At 41.4% G+C, this 23,507-nt stretch overlaps 2 protein-coding genes across 6 annotated transcripts in view; one reads left to right on the forward strand and one right to left on the reverse strand.

Annotated features, from left to right (window-relative positions):
* Positions 1 to 6,255: 6,255 nt before the first annotated feature.
* GART (phosphoribosylglycinamide formyltransferase, phosphoribosylglycinamide synthetase, phosphoribosylaminoimidazole synthetase) lies at positions 6,256 to 17,281 on the reverse strand (the record flags this gene model as incomplete). The annotated part of the gene is made up of 10 exons (XM_084231750.1): positions 16,834 to 17,281; positions 14,242 to 14,337; positions 13,614 to 13,788; positions 12,181 to 12,292; positions 11,407 to 11,475; positions 10,579 to 10,704; positions 9,405 to 9,492; positions 9,109 to 9,194; positions 8,078 to 8,246; positions 6,256 to 6,491 (listed from the first exon to the last, which is right to left on the reverse strand). Exons 1-10 carry the CDS (start codon positions 17,018 to 17,020, stop codon positions 6,256 to 6,258), a joined length of 1,344 nt encoding a protein of 447 aa, XP_084087876.1. The 5' UTR covers positions 17,021 to 17,281.
* A 3,672-nt stretch (positions 17,282 to 20,953) lies between these two features.
* SON (SON DNA and RNA binding protein) overlaps positions 20,954 to 23,507 on the forward strand; it is a gene marked incomplete at its 3' end in the record, with an annotated part of 29,036 nt that continues 26,482 nt past the window's right edge. For all 5 annotated transcript variants that reach the window (XM_084231745.1, XM_084231746.1, XM_084231747.1 and 2 more), the window contains exon 1: positions 20,954 to 21,040. In XM_084231745.1, coding sequence (XP_084087871.1) covers positions 20,964 to 21,040 — 77 coding nt within the window. In that variant the 5' untranslated portion in view covers positions 20,954 to 20,963. The remainder of the gene's footprint in view (positions 21,041 to 23,507) is intronic.

Raw genomic sequence — 23,507 nt, forward strand, 5'->3', positions numbered from 1 at the left:
GCCGATTGCAATTGTCTTCTCCCTTCAGACTGGTTTTGCTGTCTCATCGGTTCTGTTAGTGTCCACATCATTTTCATTTGTCTGAAGGTATTTCTAATTTCTTTGATTTCCTTTTTTGTCCAGTTCCTACTAAGAAATATGCTCTTTAGTCTCCACATATTTAGTCTTTCCTGTATTTTTCTTACAGTTAATTTCTAACTGTATGGCACTATGGTCAGAAAAAAGTACTAGTATCATTTCAGTCTTCATAGTCTTATTGACAGCTGACTTGTGTCTCACGATATGGTCTGTTCTTGAAAATATTCCATGTGCCTTTGAAAAAAGGTGTAAAAAGCAGCTTCTGGGTGGAATGTTTGGTAGATGTCTGTTAGACCTATTTGGTCTACCTCTTAAACATATTGCTTCCTTATTTATGCTTTATCTTGATCTGTCCATTGTTATAGTGGGGTATCAAAGTCCCCTAGTATTACTGCATATCAGTATCTCTATTATCTTATGTATCTCTGTGAGCTATAATTGTCACATATATATGTGTTATTTCTCCTTATAGTAGGCCCTTAATCATAATAATGTCCCTCTCTACCTTTTATCACCTTCCTTAATTGGAAATCTGTTTTATCAGATGTAACTATAGCTGTTCCTGCCCTTTTTTTGGTGGCCATTTGCTTGTCTTCTAGTCTTTAAGTCTCCTTTGTTGGTAAGACTAGTTTCTTGTGAAACTGAAGTTTGGACTTTGTTTTGAACACTAATCTTGCTGGGTGAAGGATTATGACTGGAGGTCTTTTTAATTAAATAGTTTAATACCTCTTTCCAGTATCTCTGTGCTGTAATGTTTCTACTGAATGTCTAATAATCTAGCTGATGTTCTTACGTGTTACCCTTTTTTCCCTTGAGGTTTTAAATATTCTGTCATTGTTGTTGGCTTTCAACATTACCATAATGTGTCTTGGTATATGTCGGTCAGTATTATTTTCTTTGGAACTCTTTGAGTCTCCACATTTGATCCTTTGAATTACTGTTTCTAAGATGATGGTACAGGGGTATGTGGGAAGTGATTTGACCATGCCTACCAAAGCCCAAGTGCCCTGGCCTATAAAGCATATCATAGTTCACTTAATAATTGCATTGTGAAAAGGGCCTCCCCTGGTGGCGTAGTGGTTGAGCGCTGGGCTGCGAAGCTGAACGCCGCCTCCGCAGCTGCACGGCTGCTGGTGAGGGTCCCACATGGCTTGACAGACCTCTCCTGTCTGGCCCGCTGCTCCCCTCAGCAGTGAATTTCATCAGTCTGCCTGTTCTGTTCCCTGCTCTGGCTCTGGTGAATTCTCTCACCCTCCCGTGCTTCTGACTGTACCCAGTGCTTGTATAAACAAATAAATAAATCTTTAAAAAATAAAATAATTGCATTGTCAAAAGATACCACATTTAGGCAAAGTCCAAATTAGACTTTTAAATTATGGTTGAGAAGACAATTTAAAAAGTACATAAAACACTAATATGAAATGTAGTTTTAGCATGATGTAAAGAGAAAATATTCTTTGTAATATACCAATTATTTACCAGTGTTTTATCTGTTGACATGAATCTTCATTTGCAATCTGAGTAACACTAGTGAACAAAGCAAATGGCAGTCACAGTTAGCTCAGCACACACTTCCTTTACTGGTCTTTGTCTGATCATGATGAGGAATAGCTCCTGTGAATTCTTCTGGTTTCTTTAACAGTGAAACATACGGATAGGCTTTCTTATTTGCTGAACAGACTGAAGTGTTTGTGGCTGGCAAGCAGTCTTGTTCATGGTTTTATGCTGTGAATGCATCCTTGTTTAGGGCCACATGGTTTTTCTCTTTTGTTTCTATAAAACTTGTAATAATCATCTTTTAAAAACAAAACTTATTTTGTCAGTAATTAACTGGAAACAGCACAGGAACAAATATATCTGGACAGTTCTTTACATCGAGGCAAACAACTCGAATGACCATTTTTTAAAACAATGAAAACAGGGCCTCCCTGGTGGTGCAAGGGGTTAAGCACTGCACTATGAAGCAATCCACAGCCTCTGCAGCATGAATTTGATCCCCAGTTGGCCAGGGAGCAACCCATATGGTGAAGCAGACCTCTCCTGTCTCGCCTGCTGCTTCCTTCAGCAGTGTATTTCAGTCAGTCTGCCTGCTCTGTTCCCCACTCTGTCTCTGGTGAGTCCTCTCACCCTCCGCATCTCTGGCCTATGCTCCAGCTCTTGTATGCATAAATATATCTTTAAAATAAAAAATAAAAGAGCTAATGAAATTTTAAAAAATTATGTAAATACAACCCTCCTGTGTAGTAAGGTTTGGTAGTGGTTATCTGACCTGCAGAAAAAGAATTTTTGGCTCCTGGACAGACTTGCCCACAGAAATGTAATATAAAGAGGAAGTTTCATTCCTTATTCTCATTTATATTTAATATTTATTTTATACAAGAACTGGGGTATAAGCCAGAGTTGTGGGGAGGGGGGTGAGAGGATTCACCTGAGAGAGTGGGGAGCAGAGCAGGCATATCTACTGAAACACACTGCTTAGGGGAGCAACAGGCAAGACAAGAGGAGTCTGCTGCACCATGTGGGTCACCTCCCTGGCTAGGGATCAAATTCCTGCTGCAATGGCTATGGACTGCTTCATAGCACTGTCTTTAACCCCTGTGCCACCTATATGCAATATAGGGAGGCCCTATATGCACTATATGTATACAGCATGGATTTTATCCTTAACATGTTTTATGAGAAAATATAAATCAAGCTATAACATGTAGGATCCCATCTACTTTTGCCGTAGGACCAGTAAGGAAGAAACAATACCTAAGCTGTCTTTTGAGGATTGTTGAGAAAGATGAGGAAGGAAATGGTGGCCAAACGTAAAAGGAGAAAAATAAAGTTTGGTGGAGAGTTTAAGGAGTATAATTCTGGGACACACCCTTGAAGGAATTTGAGGTCACTAGAGTTTCTTTAGTGAGCATCCTCTATGGATCATTTGTCTCATCTTGTGATAGCTGTTCGTGAAGCTATATTGGTACTCACCACATTTATACGTAAGATCAAAATACAGTAAGCACGTTAGAGTAAAAGGGATGATCATACCAAGCAGAGCACATTGACAATCTTGACAAGCTTGAGCGATTCCCTTAACAACAGCTTCGGCAATATTAAGGTCAAGTTTTCCACAGGCAAAGTAATCGAGGAAGATGAGGGGCTCTGCTCCTTGTGCCAGAATATCATTTACACACATTGCAACCAAATCTTGGCCAATGGTATCATGTCTGTTGCACTGCTGGGCAATCTGTAGAATAATATAAAAATCCACATAGGAGGGTAAGCCTCAAATGATACCTTGTCTATTCATCAATGGAGGCTAACAAATACAGACACTTGGCTACTCTGAACACTTAGACGAAGATTAAATTTGGATAGCTAAAAGTATCCCTTTTTCCTCTACAGTAATCCTTTAAGATGTAGACTTAAGAGTATCAAGTAGCTAGAAATGGAGATGTTTTAGTTATATTATATAGTTATTCAGTTTGGTTCTCTTTAGTGTGTATATATCAAGATGGGAAAAATATGTATTTGATATACAGTAATTCACAATAGGATCGGATTACCTTTAGTTTAGTCCCAACACCATCCGTTCCACAAGCCAGAAGAGGATTCTTGAAACCGGCTGCTTTCATGTCAAAAAGACCAGCAAAATCTCCAAGACTAACATCACAGCCTGTTGGAAAGGAATTACTTGCTACATTTCAAAAGATTAAACATGAATACATAAACCACTAAGAATGGCTACAAGAGTTGCCATTCCTGAAAACAGGAGAGAACACCATGTGATCAAAAAATTGACCAAAAAAGTAATTAAAAATTAAAGGTGCAGATATCCTTTTGAGTTTGACATCATGGTTATAGATGAAGACAAGAAAGTTGAGGACTAAAGATATACAGGAACCTTAAAGCATTAGTTTGTAACATTTTTCTCAATAAACTACAAAGTGAAAATCAATTCACAGTCTGTCAAAGTAAATGAACTAGCAAAGTCAGGATCTGACTTACCTGGTCTGGAGGTGGCTTTTGCCAAAGGCTTAATCCTGTTGACTAACATATTTCCAGCTGCAATGTTTACCCCAGAGTCCTTGTAAGTCAGGCCCCTAAACAATTAAGAAAGCAATGAAGATATTACCTAAATGGCAAGTAAATTAAAATATTAAAAGTAATTAAAATATTATTTAAAGCAAAGCTATCTCTAATGATTTATATAATCCTTACTGTGCTAGGCCCCAGCTACAGATTCTGAATTAACTGGTCTAGGGAATAGGTATGTGTTTAGACAACCTATAATTTAATTGTAGTATCTCTATTGAGAACTACTGCTCTAACTTAATTATTTCTTTGAGAAGTACTTCTCGCAGCCAGTTAAATACAGTGATATTTTGCAACAACCATTCTGTGTTCAACTTTGGTATGGGAAGGAATACTGAAACTGTCAACTAGAATTATAAAAAACTCCATACAAAGAAATCCCTACATAACAAAACTGGGCTCTTACTGAAATAAGATTTTATTGGTTTCCTTATAGCTAAAGACAGTAGGAAACAAGGTAACAGACTGAAAAAGCGAAATCATGCCATTCAGTAAATCATTTCCTTTTTCTTTTTTATTCATTCATGGACACAAGAACTAGGGCAGAGGCGCAGGGTGGTGAGAGAAGTCGCCAGAGACAGAGTGGGTAACAGAATAGGCAGATTGACTGAAACACACTGCTGAGAGGAGCAGCGGGCAAGTCAGGAGAGGTCTGCTGTGCCATGTGGGCATCCCCCCGGCCGGGGATGGAACTAGTGCTGCAATGGCTGTGGACAGCTTCATATGCTGTGTCCCAACCCCCTGTGCCACAGGGAGGCCAAATCATTTCCTTCTATATGGGGAACATGTTGGAGCAGTACATTTAGAAATGAGGTTTGTGAATTGCACTATGAATTCAGTAATCATGCCTTGTAAAAAACAAGAGCTCTGGCCTAATGGGAGGCAGAGACACATGAGAAGATATGTGAGGTTTTATTAGAAACAAGTGCCAGGGTACTATAGGGTGGAACACTTCGGCAATTAATGCCAATAAAGTCAGCAACCTGGGCTCAAGCTTAGATGGGAAACAATGTTCTACTAGTTTAAAACCTTTTCTCAGGTAGCAGTTGGTATTATGGCTATTCATTTTCACCTTTAAAGACCAAATTAATATTAAGATTATGTTCTTTTGAACTAGGTGATTTCACTGGGAATTAGTCATTTTAAAAAGTGAAAAATAATTTTTTAGTTCAGTATATTAATATTCCTAATTATTTTTTTTTCTTTTTAAAGATTTATTTATTCGTTTATACAAGCACTGGATACAGGTAGAAGCGCGGGAGGGTGAGAGAATTCACCCGAGCCAGAGAGGTGAGCAGAGCAATATTCCTAACTAATTCTAATGCTTATACTTAAAACCGCTGATCAGTAATAGTCTAGCTTGAATTAATTTGCTGAAAAGTTCTTACTGCCCTAAAAAATTTTAATTCAGATGAACTCAATGTACAGTAAATATTTCATCACAGTATTAAATTTCATTTCACAATATTAACTGTGACAGGTACTGAAGAAATCAAAATCCCCACATCTGCAAGAAATAGTTTATTGATTTTTCAAAGGAATAATTGTACATGCCAATAAATGACTAAGAGGTCAAAAAACCCACATTTCAGTAACAGTTATAAATGCAGTGACAAAATGATACTGCCAAAACTTACAATATAATCAAGTTATAAAGTTAGTAACCAATAATTTCATCTTGAATTTGGACAAAACCAGGAACTAAGATAAAATATGCAAATATAAGGCTAACTCAAGGAATACAAATTCTCCCCATTTTTTTTTAATAGAGGCATGTTTTATTTATTTATTTGTTTGTTTGTTTTGTTTATACATGCACTGGGTACAGTCAGAAGCGAAGGAGGGTGAGAGAATTCACCAGAGCCAGAGCGGGGAGCAGAGCAGGCAGAAGGACTGAAGTACACTGCTGAGGGGAGCAGCCGGGGATCGAACCAGCGCCGCAGAGGCCGCGGGCAGCTTCGCAACCCAGCGCTCAACCGCTGCACCACTGGGGAGGCCCTCTCCCCATTTTTGTTAAAGAGTAATTGATCAACGATTGTATATACAGTCATTGATGCCAGTTCTAAAACTGGGCTATCATACCCAGGTAAGAGAAATTTACCTGGGCTGCTGGAGGAAAGCTATGGCGCGATAGCCAATGTCCTTCCTATAAATGGCTCCCTCAAACTTTATAGCAGCTAATCCTTTCTTGGCTTCTTCAAGGGCTGAGATGAGATTTTCCTGAATGGCTGTCACCGTAAGGACTCTCCCTCCACTAGTAACCACCTTGCCATCTTTTAGGGCAGTGCCTGCTTGGAACACCTCCAATCCTAAAGTCTGAGCCTCTGAAAACCCTGTAAGAGAGCACATTTGACATATTATTTGCACTAACAAACACTTACATTTGTGAGGTGATTTATAATTTCCATGTTAATACACTAAAAAAAAAATAAAAAAACCACCTCCAGTGCATCTTCACAAGACTTCTATCAGGCAGGAATTAATGCAACATTAACAGTAAACACTTTCTTTAAGAATAGTCTGTTCTGCATTAGGGTGGCAACTGTGTTCCAAAGTCCTTGTGGTATCACAAATCTCCTATAAAGAAATATTCCTTTAATCATGGAAGGAAAAATAGCTAAGCCATGAAGTTTGACTTCAATGTGCAAGGTTTTTCTTCCTCACAAGTTAAAAACTTAAAAAACTGTACCCCCAGCCCCCCATACAAAAGTCAATGAATAAAAATCCTGTATTTGGTCTTATCTTTTACTTTAAGAGTAAATTAACTTTTTTATCGTAGTCATCCAAGTAAAGTTGTTTTCTTTTTAAAATAGCTAATAGGGTTTCTGTGGGATAAAAACATTCTTAATCATCTCCCTCACATTAAGAATTTTATAATCTTGAGACAAATTTAAATACACATTTGGGCTCAATCTAAAATCCATGGCTTCATTTTTTTTTGGGTTATTTTTAAGCTCTCAGATATCATTTCATGCTTAAATTATTATTAGACTGTATTTTTTAAATTCTAAAATGACCAACAGGAACAATTTATACAAATACAAGCACTTAATTTAAATAGAGTGTATAAATCAACGCACTATTGGGGCACCAAGAAAGCCAAACTATATAGCCTCCTAGGGGGTCACAGAGGTCTACCTTTGGGCTTATGACACTGGAACTTGTATGGTATTTTAAAATATTGTTGGATTTAACATCATTGAACTAGATGTAAAGAGAAGGTAGATAATTGACCTTAAGCAACTGCCAGGGGGACTACTAGAGGTGCTGGCCCCTGCCCCAGGCATCAAAGATCTGATTACAACCTTAAGCTCCCCCAAAGAACCTACTGTTTTACTGGTAACAGCTGACGAACACATATACTGCAGTCTCACAATAAAGCTAGAAAAAAATGTTAGGAATATCACATACACATTTAAATATTTGTTGAAAAAAATCTGCATTTAAGTGGACCTGTACACTTCAAAACCATGTTATTCAAGGGTCAACTGTCCTTTGAAACTCTTAATTCTGCCACCCAAGTGACCACATGTGCATTGCAAACCAGCTGTCCCATTTGTGATCATGCCTTTACACGGTTTATTCTGATGTTTCTGACTCTTAAACATCCACATCATCTTTCTGGCTCCCGGAGGGTGGCAATGAGAGGTCGTTCTTGGAAATACTCTGGAACTTGGTGAGATCCACATCAGTCTTCCTTGTGTAGGAAGGGACACAGGTGGCAGTTCTTTAAACACAGTAATTTTGAACAATGAAACACAAACATCCAAAAAGCAACACGGTTATGGTAAGAACCCCTGAAAGGTTTCTGGTGGCCTTATGTACTTAAAAAGAGCAGAATATTAGCAAGAGATGGAGGCCCGAGATGCCTCTGGTCAGTGTCACACTGTAATGCAACCTTCTGTTCTCTGATATTTACCTGTTATCTCCACACCCTTGGTGTAGTCTCCAGGGTAACCTTTACTTGCCATGACAACAGTTACTGCAGTGCGGTTTTCAAGCCAAAGAGGTGGAGATGTGTAGAGCTGACCATCTAAGGTGGACTGAATCACTTCATAAAGATCACTTTTAAGAAGAGGGAGGATCACCTGGAAAAAACATCAAAGCAATTGAGAGAAATATCAAGGCAACTGAGAGAAATTTTAGTTCTCTTTAGGCATTTTATTTACTATGACAAGACAGTGGGAGAACTAGTTTATATTTCTCAAAGGCAATTAAAATTGTCCCTTGGCATCCAGGCACCACTGGCCAAGGGTGGGGGATGCTCAAGTCCCTTATATGAAATGTGTAGTATTTCTTATAACCTATGCACAATCCTCCAGTAGACGCTAAGTCATTTCTCTGTTACTTGTAAGTATACAGTACAAATGCTATGTATACGGTTGTTATGCTATATTGTTTAGTGAGTAATGACCAGTACTGGTCAGAACTAGATGACTATTAAAAAAAAGGTTATGTTCATGTACATGTTTAGTACAGATGCACCCATTGTAGGCCTGTCTATACTGCGTGCATTTTCATTGGCTGAAGCTGCACACAGACCTGTAGGATACATAGGGTGAACATTATATCAAGGCTGATAAATTCTGAGGTTAAAACACATTTTCTACAGGGCCTCCCCGGTGGCGCAGCGGTTAAGCACTGGGCTGCGAAGCTGCTCGCAGCCTCTGCAGTACCGGTTAGATCTCCGGCCACTGGGTGAGGGTCCCGCATGGCGCGCAGACCTCTCCTGCTGCGCCCGCTGCTCCCCTCAGCAGTGTACCTCGTTAGTCTGTCTGTTCTGCTCCCTGCTCTGGCTCTGATGAATTCCCTCACCCTCCCGCGCTTCTGACTGTACCCAATGCTGGTATAAATAAATAAATAAATCTTAAAAACAACAACAACAACAAAAAAACCCAAACCACATTTTATACAAATTAACACTTTGTATTATCTTTAATTATTACCCACTTGGCATTCTGGATCACCAAAACGGCAATTAAATTCTAGAACCTTCGGGCCACACTTGGTCAGCATAATACCCGCATAGAGAATACCTTCATAAAAAAGGGGGAAAAAAGGGTAAGGACATCACATTGTGACTATGAAAATTAGAACGATAAAGTTCTAATACTCAAAGTTCTCAAATAACTATAATATTATAATGGTAGTTACTTAAAAGGTGGTAAAACAAAACAGGAATGAAGTTCTGTGGCAGGTGCTGACTTACTCTATGAACAATGCCCACAACACCACCTTGTGCTTACCTGTGTATGGCACACCCTCCTGCTGCATGCCATCCACTGTCTTCTGAAGTATGGTATTTTTAATCTCTAATAACAAATCCTTAGAAATCTAGGGGACACAGAGAACTATTTAAATGTAACTGGCATTTAGAAAATATCTTGTAAGCGATACCACCCGGACCATGAAAACTATCATTTACTGGCTTCTTGAGATAGGTTGAGCACTTTAAATTCATAAACTTTAATTCTTTATTGTGAAAAAGATGAACAAGGATACAAAATAACAGTTCAATAAAAAACATTAAAAAGTAATTCATAAACTTTAAAAATCCTCACATTGACACTTTTAAGTAGAAACTTACCTTTCTTTGCTTTCTTAAAAAAAAGTAAAAGTTAAGAAGTAAAAGTTATCACAAGCAGATGCTGGATTATGCATTTTTTGATCAGCATCAGAACCTGGTGACTGTTAAGTCACCTTCTATTACTAAACATAGATTTCAAACACAGAAACCCTTAAAGCTCACTAATGTACATTTTATTGCCTATAATTAAAAAAAAACCCAAGTTTATAAATTTATGAAAATTAAATCTAGACATGTTAAAATCATTTCCACCAATTGGTGGTTTCAATACTTACAAAGTAAATTCTGCTTGAGTTGGATTTTAATCTTTTAATTAAAGCACTATATTATTAGCATCAACATTATTACCAGTGAAAAGAATGGGTGAGTTTTTGAAGTGCTAATCTATATATTACACTGTCAAACAAAACATATTTCTTATAAAAGCTGCCTAGATATTATTTGGAAACACACTATCCATTATGAAGCAGAAAGTCATGAAAAACCATGGTCTGACCTGGTTCTCAATTCATCACACTCTTACTGGGCATTTATATCCTGGGCTCTGAAGAGTCAAAGAATGAATAAACTCTAACTGGCTTTTCTGAGTGAAAAATGGGTATAGAGAGGGGCCAGAAGGATTTGTTCAACCTATAACTTAACTCTAGTCTTCAAAGACTTTTAAAAAAAGGTGAGTTAAAAGAGTGAGACTAGAAGAGATACTTTTCAATTAAAAGGAAAACCAAATTGCCAATCAGTAATCCTTTACATAAAAAAACAAACATAAATGTGTCATCTCAGAGTTCTTTGAGAATACCAGCTACTTCTCAACTTTAGCTGGGCTCTGGGAGTACCTGAGGTGCCGGACAGTAGGCCCCCATCCCCCCTGTGTTGGGGCCCTGGTCTCCGTCCAGCAGTCGCTTATGGTCCTGGGCTGGGGGCATTGGAGCCACGGTCCTCCCGTCAGTGAAACACAGACACTGGAGAGAGAAGCAAACCGTATACTTTCCTCACATGCCGAGAAAGTATAAAAAAGAGAGAGAAATTCTTAGAGGAAAAGTTTTGTTTTTTAAATAAAATGACTTGAAACATAAATATCCTTAAGTCACCAAATCAAGAATCAGAAGACCTTCTGTACTCAGTTTCCAAAGAAACTGTCATTTCTGAGCTAAGTGGGAGTAATCAAGTTACTTTCCTTCCCCACCATAGTAAGTGCTGTGAGTCCTGCTGATCTGCAGGATGAATTCTTTTTTCTCATTGCATACCAAATACACTTTTGTGTAAACGTACACACATTCATTGTCAATGCTGGGTCTGTTTATAGAGGAAGCAACAACTGTCAGTCTTTTTTTTTAAAAAGGGACAAGGGCCTCCCTGATGAAGCAAGGGGTTACGATGCAGCACTATGAAGCATGCACAGCCACTGCAGCATGAGTTCGATCCCTGGCCAGCCAGGGAGCTATCCATATGGCACAGACCTCCTGACTCGCCTGCTGCTCCCCTCAGCAGCATATCTCAATCAATCCTCCTGTTCCCCACTCTGTCTCTGATGAATCCTTCCACCCCCTGCACTTCTGGACTGTACCCCATTTCTTGTATGCATAAATAAATCTTTAAAAAAATAAAAGAATAAAGAGGGATGATTAGGTCAGGTAACAGTATCTTATACTCTATATACGTACAGACACTTCTTCTCCTTCAAGAAGTTCTTCAATGACAACTGTTTCTCCAGCTGCTCCAAAAGCTTTATCCTTATAGATTAAAAAAAATGAAAAGAGGTAAACTGTTTGCTTTTAGTATGTACATAATCGGCTGATATTTAACAACACACTGATATTTCCCTTTCTGAAAATGTCGAAGGAACTCATGAATGTTTCCTATCTTTCAGTGGCAATTATGTAGATTCAGTATGGTATAAGTGATGTAACACTCCTAGCTTCTGATGCTCTACTTTCAGATAGGATAATAAAAGTTATTTTCATCATCACCATTTAATTCTCATTTCTGACTATAATATCATGTTTGAATAACTATATTAAAGAATGTCTGACAAAGTAGATTTCTACAAGGCGGGACACACAAAGGGTAGACCAGGGACATACAGGTTAAATACTTTTGTTCTCATGAATAGGTCATATATAGACAGATATGTGTCTCTCTCTCTCTCTATATATATATCTATCTATCTCAAGTAGCAGATAAGAAAGGATGCTAGAAATTATTTCAACAGAACATGGTTTAGCCAGCAATGTAGATCTGTAATCACCTTTCATAGATGACTCTCTCTCCCTCTATATATGTATGTGTATACATATATATAAAAAACAATATAGTATTGTAAAAATAGCTTGTCTTTGCTGGATGTTTTCCTTATCTTGAGGAATGTTTCATAAACTTCAGAGTATTTAGTCAATGTGACTAGAAAATGATTAACTTTTTCCAATGAGCCAACCTACTTGCATGATGTCCTGCACTGCTTTGCAGGCCTCCTCTTTGCTCTTTGCAACAATCACCCCTTTCCCAGCTGCAAGACCACTGGCTTTCACAACCAAAGCAGGGAAGTCTGCACTGTGAAGACAGAGTAAACTTCAGCACCCAATAAACCCACACAACTCAAAAGTTTTAAATGTTTTGGGATTTTGTGATATGCTATAACAACTGAGAAGTGGAAAGAAAAAAAATTTGTTGATAATAAAATTATGATGTATTTCCCCCGTTTTCTTTGATAGCTGTGATTACAGAATACATACAATTTTGCTCTTTTCATTTATTATGAGATCATATAGGTAAAAGCTTTGAAAGAATAAACCAGTCGTACAAAGCAGATGTGGAATGATCTTTAAGATAAAGATGTGACTGGATGAGACCAATATAGGTAGTGACACACAGCCCATTTCTGAAGTACACACGAGAAACTGTTGCTGATAATTCCTTCTACTGAGTAAGACTGGTTACCTCAAGGGAGACTTAAATAACAAACTTGTTACTTACCGAAAGCATCTGGCCACTAGGAAATAATAATCAATGTTTAAGAAATCCTGTAGGATAAAGAATGAATAAAGAACAAAACTAAAAAAAAAAAAAAAAAAAAAAAAAAGAACAAAACTAACCCAACTAAAAGAAATGAAGTGTCAACAACAAAAAGGATAAAGGCACACACCTACCAATGTTCCTTAACTACTCAGTGTTTTTCATATAATAGAAAAGAAAGGATGTTTGAGATTTAGAATCCAACAGTGGTGGCAGAGGATCAAGTGATTTTTTTTTTTTTTAAAGATTTATTTTTATTTATTTATACAAGCACTGGGTACAGTCAGAAACGCGGGAGGGTGAGAGAATTCACAAGAGCCAGAGGGGGGAGCAGAGCAGGCAGAAGGACCGAAGCACACTGCTGAGGGGAGCAGCGGGCAGCATGAGAGGTCTGTGCGCCATGTGGGACCCTCCTCCAGTGGCCGGGGAGCAGCCGGGGATTGAACCAGCGCTGCAGAGGCTGCGGGCAGCTTCGCAACCCAGCGCTCAACCGATGTGCCACCAGGGAGGCCCTCAAGTGATTCTTTACTCTGGTTATTTATGGGGAAAAAAAAAAATCAGTTTCATGCTGTAAGATGCCACTGTAGTTGTCAATTTGGTTGTGAAAAGAGCACATAACTGCAGAACCTAGTGTATCTTTTCCTCAGACACTATTCTGTAGTGTTAAAAATTAATCTTTCTGCTCTTTCTCCAAGGCCACAAGATTGCGTAATGTGTATATACAGACTCCCATTTTATTTTCATGTTGGATAAAGGCAAACTACACGGTCTGACTTATTTTCATAATTACCTTACTATAAAGGCATAAAAGTCACTGATGTGTTTAAGTATCATACAAAAAAACTGCCCTTCTACTTACCTCATAATGAAGCGGCAGGCCTCTTCAGCTCTGGTGAAAGCTTTCCATCTTGCAGTTGGGATCCCATGTCGATCCATAAACTCTTTAGCAAATCTTTTGCTGGACTCTAACTGAGCTGCTTCAGCTGTGGGGCCAAAGCATCGCACCCCTGCAGATGTCAGGTTCCCAACAATTCCTATGGACAGAGACAAGCAACCTTAGGTGAGCCAAGATCTCTGTGGGAGCTTCTCATTCTGAAGAATTAGACCAAATCTACATTGAGAAAAGGCAATGACTGGTGGCAGAGAACAATGTTTTTCACATGTTAGCCACAAGATCTATAAATAAATGCTACTAACATGTGATTCAAATCCAGCAAGTTTTGGGTTATTAAAGACACCAGAATAGAGCAGAATAAAAAAAAACATGTTTCCCACACTGCAAACATGGTCTTGCCATCACATTATGATGCTTGGGGAAAAATAATCTAGAGTCCATAAATTCTGAGTGTCAAAGATTTTTTTCTAATATAAGATGGCGAGGTTTTTTTCCCCAATATCAGAATTTTCATCTGTAAACAACCTGCAGTAGATGATCTTTAAGCTTCTGCTGGTACTGCATTTACTGCAATAACGTAAATGAACTTTACCCGCAGCCAGAGGTGCTTCTGGTCCAACAACCACCATATCAATGTTGTTATCTTTGCAGAATTGAGCGAGGGCAGTGTGATCACTGGTGGAAACAGCTGTGAACAGAAGAAACAAACCCACTTCACTTATAAAACACTTTTTAAGTTAACTAAATGTTATGCTAAAAACGAATCACTATATTCTGGTATGTTGGTTAACTCTTGGTTTCCTTTATTGAACCTGTCTCCAACTGGAAAAATCCAGAGCAGAGTCTATCAGACTCATCAACCAAGTTCTTTGCTATTGCTAAAGTAACTTAGATGAAAATTGCAGTAACTTTTGCAAAGAGCTACAAAGTACTTTGACTATGGTCACTAGTGGTGACTGTAAGCAAACCAACAAAAAAAATCAGAATATATTCAGAAATTTATCTTTTAATATCAGTCATCAAAATTTACTCTGAAGTTCAGAAGCCAGAATCTGTCCTGGTGTCCATGATTAAGCTACTGCTATAATATTTGGGTCTATACACTTAGGATGCTTGTGAGAATATTGTAGGTGAAGTACATACAACGGAAAACACAGACAGATGAGTTATTTGCCCTCATGTAGCTTCCCGATTAGAGTTGATGTTTGGTGGTGGGGGAAATATAGAAGACAGACAACACAAAAGCAAAAATACAATGGTTGGTTCATGATCCTAATCAAATGAAATAGGAGCGAACACAATTTATTTAGAAAGTCTAGGAAAGTTATCTTTCCTAAAGTACAAGCTGAAACCTGAAGGAGGAAGAGGCAGTCAAGCTAGGCATGGGAATAAATACAAAGTCTAGGGCAGCTGTCTGGGAAACTGGCAGAACTGCATGGACAGAGAAAAGAAAACAAAGGACATGGAAAAATCAGGGTGGAAGGGTAGGCAGAGGTCAGGTCAAAGGGGTTTACAAGGAATGTTATGCAAGTTTCAGTTTTATTCTAGGTACTGTGGAAAGTCACTGAAGTGGTTAATGCAGCATATGTGTTGAACATCCCTCTCCCCTCCATTTTTTTGTACCAGTGGAAGAGAAAAGGGTTGAGATTTATTATGGGGTTAGAATTGTCAGAATTTACTGATTTACTGTCAGAATTTAATATCCTGACATTTCTCATTCCTGAAAATACCTATCAAATGCTGTTAAGTTGTATTATGCATTTATGACTTTTTTTAAAAGAAAGATTTATTTATGCATACAAGAATTGGGGTACAGGCCAGAGGTGTTGGGGGTGGTGGTGGTGAAAGAATTCACCAGAGACAGAGTGGGGAACAGGCAGACAGACTGAAATACACTGCTGAGGGGAGCAGTGGGCGAGCCAGGAGAGGTCTGCTGCGCCACGTGGGTAGCTCCCTGGCCAGGGATTGAACTTGTGCTGCAGTGGCTGCAGATAGCTTCATGGGTTGCGTCTTAACCCCTTGCGCCACCAGGGAGGCCCCACACTTATGACTTTTTAATCTATTTATTTAAAAGATTTATTTTTATCTATCTACCTACCTACCTATTTATACATAGAAGAACTGGGTTGTAGGCCAAGGGTGTTGGGGAGGCTGCTACAGGATTCACTGGGGAGCAGACTGGGGAGCAAAACAGATGAATCTACTCAAATATACTGCTGAGGGTGTAACAGGGTCGTTCCCAGGAAAGGGGGAGGTTCCAGGTTTCCTGCCCTACCCAAAAGGAGGGTGGAGTCGAGCAGGGAGAGAAGTTGTAGAGGAGACTGAGGAAGGAAGGAAGCATGATGGAGCCAGGAGACCCTGAGGAGGCACAAGGAGCCGAGACACATGAAGAAACTGCGCTTGCTTTTTGGTCGTGGACTGGTTGACACAGATGTGGGTGAGAGACCCATGGGGAGGTGACAATGGTGGTTTTTCTCTTGATTTTGATTTTTCTCTTTTCCTTTCAGTCTTGTCTGGTTGTTTCTGATCCTTTTCTGTGGGTCCCCACTGGAAGATGCTTTAAGACTTGTGGCAGGCTTTGGGGCCTTGCTCTGGGCCAATCCCGCTCGGGTGGACTTTTACCCACGACGGGAATGGGTAACTTTGGGTACTTGATTTAGAAACTATATTGTTTGCCTTTCCTGTATTGTTTTCTAATTGTATTAAAGTTCCTTCCCATTAAAGTTTCATACGTTTTGCGTTGATGCAGCGGATGGCAGAATCTATTTAGGGCAGGCAGGTCTGCGGGGTCTGGGGTGGCCCTCTCCCTACCCTGTAACAAGGGAAATAGTGGGTGAGACAGGAGAGGTCTGCTGCGTCATGTGGGTCAGCTCCCTGGCCAGGGACTGAGCTCAGGCTGCAGAGGTGATAGCACTGAGACTTAATCCTTATACCATCAGGGAGGCTCCCCTTTTCAATCTCTTTATAAGGTTATAAGTTATTAAGATAAATGCCATAGTGAACTGAATGGGTTAAATACACATCATTTGGAGGTTAAATATGCAAATGACCATGAATTCTAAGGTTAAGAAAAGCACTGAATAGCAGTTGACCATATAAAGATAGGTTTTTACAAGGTCAGCTGCTTGAGTAGGTAATAATTATTGCAACCCCTCCCCCACAACCTCTTTAAAACATGAATTACCAGTATTTGAAATCTTTTCACAGAAGGCTGTGCCTGCATTTCCTGGAGCAACCAACACTTGCTTGACATGGTAAGACTGTGCAAGTTTCCAGGCCAGTGTATGTTCTCTTCCTCCATTGCCAATTACAAGCACTCGGGCTGTCATTGCTTTGTCTGCAAAGGAATTCAAAAGGAAAATAAGAGCCATGGAAAGAAAACTGCAGTCAATATCTTAGAATGTACTTACTTTAGATATGACAATTTTTTATTTTTTTTTAATTTATTTTTTTTATAGAGGCATGTTTATTTGTTTGTTTGTTTGTTTATACATGCACTGGGTACAGTCAGAAGCGCGGGAGGGTGAGAGAATTCACCAGAGCCAGAGCGGGGAGCAGAGCAGGCAGAAGGACCGAAGTACACTGCTGAGGGGAGCAGCGGGCGGCAGGAGAGGTCTGCGCGCCATGTGGGACCCTCCTCTGGTGGCCGGGGAGCAGCCGGGATCGAACCGGCACCCCAGAGGCTGAGGGCAGCTTCACAACCCAGCGCTCAACCGCTGCGCCACCGGGGAGGCCCTAGATATGACAATTTTTAAATGATTTAAGGAGGCATTTGTAATCATGCAAATGACATTTTAAATCAATTACTCACTTGTGAAAAAAGATTCATAATTTGAGAAAAATAACTACTCATAAAGATTAGGGAGGTGTTTAAAAATGAGGCAGGCTACCTCTGCAGTGCCGGTTCAATCCCAGCCGGCCAGCGAGGGTCCCACATGGTGCAGCGGACCTCTCCTATCTCGCCCGCTGCTCCCCTCAGCAGTGTATTTCATCAGTCTGCCTGTTCTGTTCTCCACTCTGTTTCTGGTGAATCCTCTCATCCTCCCGCACATCTGGCCTGTACCCCGGTTCTTGCATAAATAAATAAATAAATAAATAAATAAATAAATAAATCAATCTCAGAAACAAAAAACAAAAAAAAAAAAAAACAAACCAACAACAAAAAAGAGGCAGGCTAGCCTAACAAGTTAGTTTAAGGACGGAAATGGTGATTTAGCTCTAATGAACATTCACTCTTCTTTGGGCTTCGCCTTTATAAGGTTTAACAGTAATCAAATCTTGGTTAAATATAATCCTGATATTTTAAATTTAGACTCCAAATTTAAATGCCTAAAATCTTAGACTTTAAACTTAAAACAGAGTTAAGATGGGGTTCTGGAAAGGGTACTCATTGTGGTATGAATGTAAGTAGATGAATACAGGTAAATCTAGTAAAAACTTACATAACCAGGTGATGGGTACAGATCATAATTTGCCCATCTCTGCTCTAAGCAGTAGGAAGTTACCAGAGGTTTGTAAAGAATAAGCACAGTTGTTTCAATAAAACATTAAGTTTTGTAATTTTCATGTCATAAAAGTTTTATTTTTTTCCCAACCATTTAACTATGCAAAAGTTACTCATTTGTCAAGATGTGGAAAAAATATGTGACATGAAAAATCTGGCACAATGGTCATAGTTTCCTTACTCCTGGTTTAAGAAGTTTATGCAATATATTAAAAAAAAAATCCACAGAGAACGCAAAAATAAAATATGGACATGACTCATTTTAGTTCTTGAATTTTATTCTGACCAACACAAGTACAGCAGCTATCTCTGGAATCAAATTAGCGGCATGACCTAAGCTAAGCTTTTACTACAGGTAATTTTATGTCTTCACTTGAATTAAGAGCAAGAATATTTGCTTTAGGAGGCCATAAAAGGATTAACTGAACCGACACAATTAGTACAATTTCTAACACGCATCAGTAGTAAATGCTAACTTGTTATATTTCATCAATTTAAATTAAACTATTTTAGAGATAGAAAGTAGTTTTAATAGGAGAAAAGCCAAATAATTTTCATTTACTAGTTTTCAGAAGACATTTAATTATGTAGATGGCCAATGATTAACAGGAAGAAGAAAATCTGTTCCTGTGAGATGCTAGGATTACAAATGAATAAAGAAAGCTAAGTTGATGGACTAATGCTCCTTTTTGAGTACTTTGTGCCAGGTGCTATTCTAAAAGATTTTCATGAATTGCATCACTTAATCTTCATAAGAAGTCTATGAGGTAAATAAACACTATTAAGAGGAGGTGGTGCCTGGATTACAACTGGAAAATTCTAACAATAAAGATGGTGATTACTAAATATTTGAGTAAGAATAAGAATTACTAAATTTTAGTCTTAGGGAGAGAAAAAAGCTATTTTAGTTTACTGGAAAAAGACTCAAAATGTCTCCTTACATATTGAAATCACAACGTGTTCCTGAAATAAACAGATCTTTAGAAGAAACACTGCATTTAATTTGAGAAGGGAATGAAGCAGGCTGTGCAGGTTACTATACTGGATCACTGAGGCAGCATTAAGACCCAACCTAAAGGAACTTTGCCCCTGCGGTAGTCAGCAGCCGTGGTCCAGCCAAAGCACCTTGCTTTGGGTTGACCTTCGGAACTTAACCTTATTAGGTCTAAGCCATGCACCCAAGTAACTTACAAGAATAAACGGCAAAACAGAGCAAAAATAATTCTCAGACTCTGAGAGACATTCTGTTACATCCACAAAGCCTGTATGGAATTAGCTTTAGGACATCCTTTCCCCCTAACAATTCTAGTTACCAGAGGCAAGGGGGAGGAGGAGGGGGGACAAGGGACAGCCGACCTTTGCACTGTGCAGGTACGTGGAGAGGGTGAAATGTGACCATACACGAGTTACGTAAACGACCGAAAAAATAAATCCAACTTGAGAAAAATGAAGAGAGAATGAGAGCCAGGTAGGCATTTCAAGCGGTTTGGTGCACACTATCGAGTAGTAGGCACAACTGCATACTACCAATTACAAAAGTGAACAGAACCTGCTAGAGTCCCTGGGTGCACAACGAGCAAACGCGGTGAGGTGGGCGCCCCTCCGGCGGGCGGCCTGGCCCGGGGCGCGCGGGTGCAGGGCGGACATCTTGGAAGGCAGGGAGGGCCCCCCCCAAACTTCAGTTACAAGTTACAAGCACATGGCCAGCCCCACCATGGCGTTTCCAAATAAGATGAAACTCCCCACCGCCCAACCGGTTCCACGCTTTCATCCAATTTCCGACATTAGCTCCCCCGACCCCAGCAGAAACGGGCATTGCGGAGAAGATAAAACGGGTTACGCACCGACACGAGGCGCCTCAAGGCCCACAGCGCGCCCTTCAAAGCTTCAGGAAGTCCCGCCCCCCGCCCCGCGCCTCGGCCTCCCATTGGCCGACGCGGCCATCGGCCCGCCTCCTCGAGCGCGGCCTCCCGCGCAGTGGCGCAGAAGCTTCCTTGCAAGGCTTTTTCATTGCGGCGCACACTGTAGATTCCAAATATCGGCTCTATTCTTCCCCGCGCGCCTCCTCAGCACCGAGGAGGAGGAAGCCACAAACGCTCATGCGCTTGTAGCTATTGTTATGCTGCTGGGTCTGCACTGAGCAGCCACCGCTCTGAAGTCTCGCGATAACGCCCGGCTCCAAACGAGACTAGAAAACAGGCGTGGGACGCGGGCCGCTTAGGCCCTCCAGCCTATTGCTAAAAAGCGAAATGAGGCTGCTAGTACGTTGCCTAGGCGACGGAAGGGGGTAAACGTGTCCTTCGTACTCGCCCCACACGAGGGGCGGGTGCTGGTGATTGCTTTCCCGGATGCACCTCCCCGAGGAAACGGCGCCACCCGGGAATGTTGGAAGCCCCTTGCCTAACACCAGATTGCCCCTCTTGCTCCCTTTTAATGTCAGGCGCGTAGTGGCGAAAGTTAGCCTCTTAATTCTCCCACACATTGTGGAGACCCGGCAACTTAAGCAGACATAATCGCCTCAAGCGAGACTATTCCTGTAATGGCGGCGTCTGCGTCAGTGTCACTAACATGGCGGACAGAGTCGTGCGCGGCGCAAACGTCAGCAGCTCTACCCCAGCCGCTCAGAAACAGCGGAGGAGAGAAGGGGCGTGCCCTCTGATTGGCTTAGCGGCGGAGCGTGCCGGGCAGGACGCTCCCACACGAGCCAATCAGGACGGCGAGAGACGGAATTGGCCGCTGCGCCTCCTCCCGAGGCATGCTGGGAGCCTGGAGGACTAGCGAGGAGGAGTTGAGAGAACGGAGCGGACGCCATGGCGACCAACATCGAGCAGATTTTTAGGTCTTTCGTGGTCAGTAAATTCCGGGAAATTCAACAGGAGCTTTCCAGGTAACCGCTTCCCAGACGCTTCTGCCCCCCAGGGACCGTTAGCGCCCCAGGTAGCCGCCCACGGCCTCCTTTTTCCGAGGCGCCGTCGTCCCTCGCCCGAGGCCCGCTACCGCCCCGCCTGGGCCTGGGATCCATTTTCCGGCCTGCCCCCCCACTCCCCCATCCGCGCCCTCCCGTCGCCGCGAGCAACTTCGCCCTCTCGAGGGCAGCCCGGGACTCCTCTAGAAGCGCGCCGGGATGCGCCTTCTCCCTCCCCGCCTGGTCACCCTGCCCTTCGCCGCCCGTGGGCCGGCTCGCCCGCCGGGGCCGGGCCTGGCCCCCGCGGCTCCTCCTCCGCCGCCGCCTCTCCCCTCCCCCCGCGCGGCCCCGCCGCCGGGTCCCGGGCCCGGAAGGGTCTCCAACGGCCGTTCCCGGCCCGCCTGGGCCCGCTCTGCTCCTGCACGTTTCGGGCCGTTGGCGACTCGGGGGCCCTGGAGAGCTCGCTGGGGCCGCGGTGGCCCGTGGCTCCCGGCGAGGCGCCCCGGGGCGAGGCGCGGTGTCCGGCGGCTCCGAGGGCTGCTCCCGCCGGGCACGGGAGATGCGGGCGAAGGCGGCCGGGAGTTGGGCGTTCGTGGGCGTCTCTCGCCGGGGCGCGTGCGGCGTGGGCCGGCGAGGAGGTCTGGGTTTCCCCGCTGACACCCTCCACGGCGCCGCTCGGCGAGGCCGCCGGGCTCCTCCCGGCCCCAGGCGGGGCGAGGCCGCGGCCGCCGGGAGCGAGCGAGGGCGGCGCGGCCGGGCTGCGGCGCCGGCTTTGTGTGGCGAGAATCCGGGTTCCCAGTTGAGGGGTGTGAGCGCGCTGGGGGCTGAGAAGTGGGGAGCGGGAGCGGCGGCGTGGAGCGGAGTCGGCCGAAAACTTCCCTGTCCGTGAAGCGCCCCAGTTAACCGCGGGGGAGGTGGCGGGGGTGGAGCTCGAGGGGCTGATTTTGCGGGTTGTTGTTTTTTTTTTTTTTTTTTTTAAGTGGGGAATAAATCCGCGCACTCGTTGCTTTCTGCACTTTGCTGCAGTTTTAAGATGATGGGGAAAGACCTGAGCTGAGGGAACACAATTTTCCTAAAAACTAGTAAATAGCGTGAGTCGTCTCGTGGGCTAATGAGCAGCTGTGTTTGCGTGCAGTCGTTTTTCTGCTTAAGTATTTTAAAAGCAATTTTTGTGCTATTCCTTTTTGGAAACTTGGGGGGCAAGTGGGAGTCCCACTAGTTACTGATATTCACGTTTTTCCTGTGTATAAAGATGCACACACGTATTTTGTGAAATAGGAAGTTTGTGTTCGTTTTTCGCCTTTTTTACCTTGAATTCATTTTTCATCAGTTTTTTGCCACATATCTTACGGTTTTATAGGATTTGATTGTAGTAATGTCTTGATGGTTTTTTGGGTGATTTGTTTACTGGTTTTCATTGTGATAAACAGCTTGTTAGTTTTGAGGTGGTTACTCTTTCACCAACTGGCTTTTTTTTCTTGGTCGTAGTTTTCTGATATTAAAATGGATGACTTTTGGTAATGTGATTATGTATGGTATGTTTAGAAAAAGGTGAAGTAATTACAGAAAGTTTAAAAAACACTACACACTGATCTATAACTGGAGTTAAAATCAGCTGTTTTCAAATGTGTAATACAGTATCAGTCTAAAAACAAATTTTTGATTATTTCCTTTTCCCCTGTTTTTCACGAACATTTGTTTTGGCAAGGAAACTGGTGTTTAGATCTTAGTTAAGTTACTTTATAAATGTGTCCTTTAAGTATGGGCTCTGGTTTTGAATAGCATTTACCTGCTAATAGTTGTGACCTTCAGCTAGGTTTCTGTCTGTGTCTTTTTTTGCTCATTTATAAATTCAATAGTAGTGCAGGCCTTAGTTTTGTTAGCATTAAATGAGTTTAATATGTGACATTAGTTGTTAGTCAACAAATGATAATTATATGATTCATCGTATTTGAAAAGCAAATGTTCTTTAGTAACATTTAGTTAATACTGATTTTTTTGGTTGCTGTTTTTTCACCATTCAGACTTTTATCAGATAGTGGAGCAAAACTTTGGTTTGTTTTGTTAGCTAAAATTGAAGTTAGGTTAAAGTTGATCATGCTTATGTTTTTCAAAACGTTGTAAATTTATGCGAAAATAGTAAAAATAGCTAGGTAAGTGACATGTTCTGTCAAGATTGGTCTGACCTCATGAATTGAAAATTTGTTAAGCCATGTATTCGTTTGCTGTTTGTATAAATGAATTTTCACTTTTTTCACATGAATTTTTTTGAACAGATTTTTAAATAACGGAACTTCTGATGATATAAGTTATATGTATGTATTTTTCTTTTTAAATTTTATGGCACTTCATTAACTGATTGGTCTAACCCTGAGTAGAGGCTACAAGTTACTCTTTTTACTTAATGCGTTTGAGGCTAACTTTTATGTTCCTTGACACCGTTGATGGA

The sequence above is a fragment of the Talpa europaea genome (assembly GCF_964194135.1).
Source record: "Talpa europaea genome assembly, chromosome: 4".
Classification (NCBI taxonomy): domain Eukaryota; kingdom Metazoa; phylum Chordata; class Mammalia; order Eulipotyphla; family Talpidae; genus Talpa; species Talpa europaea.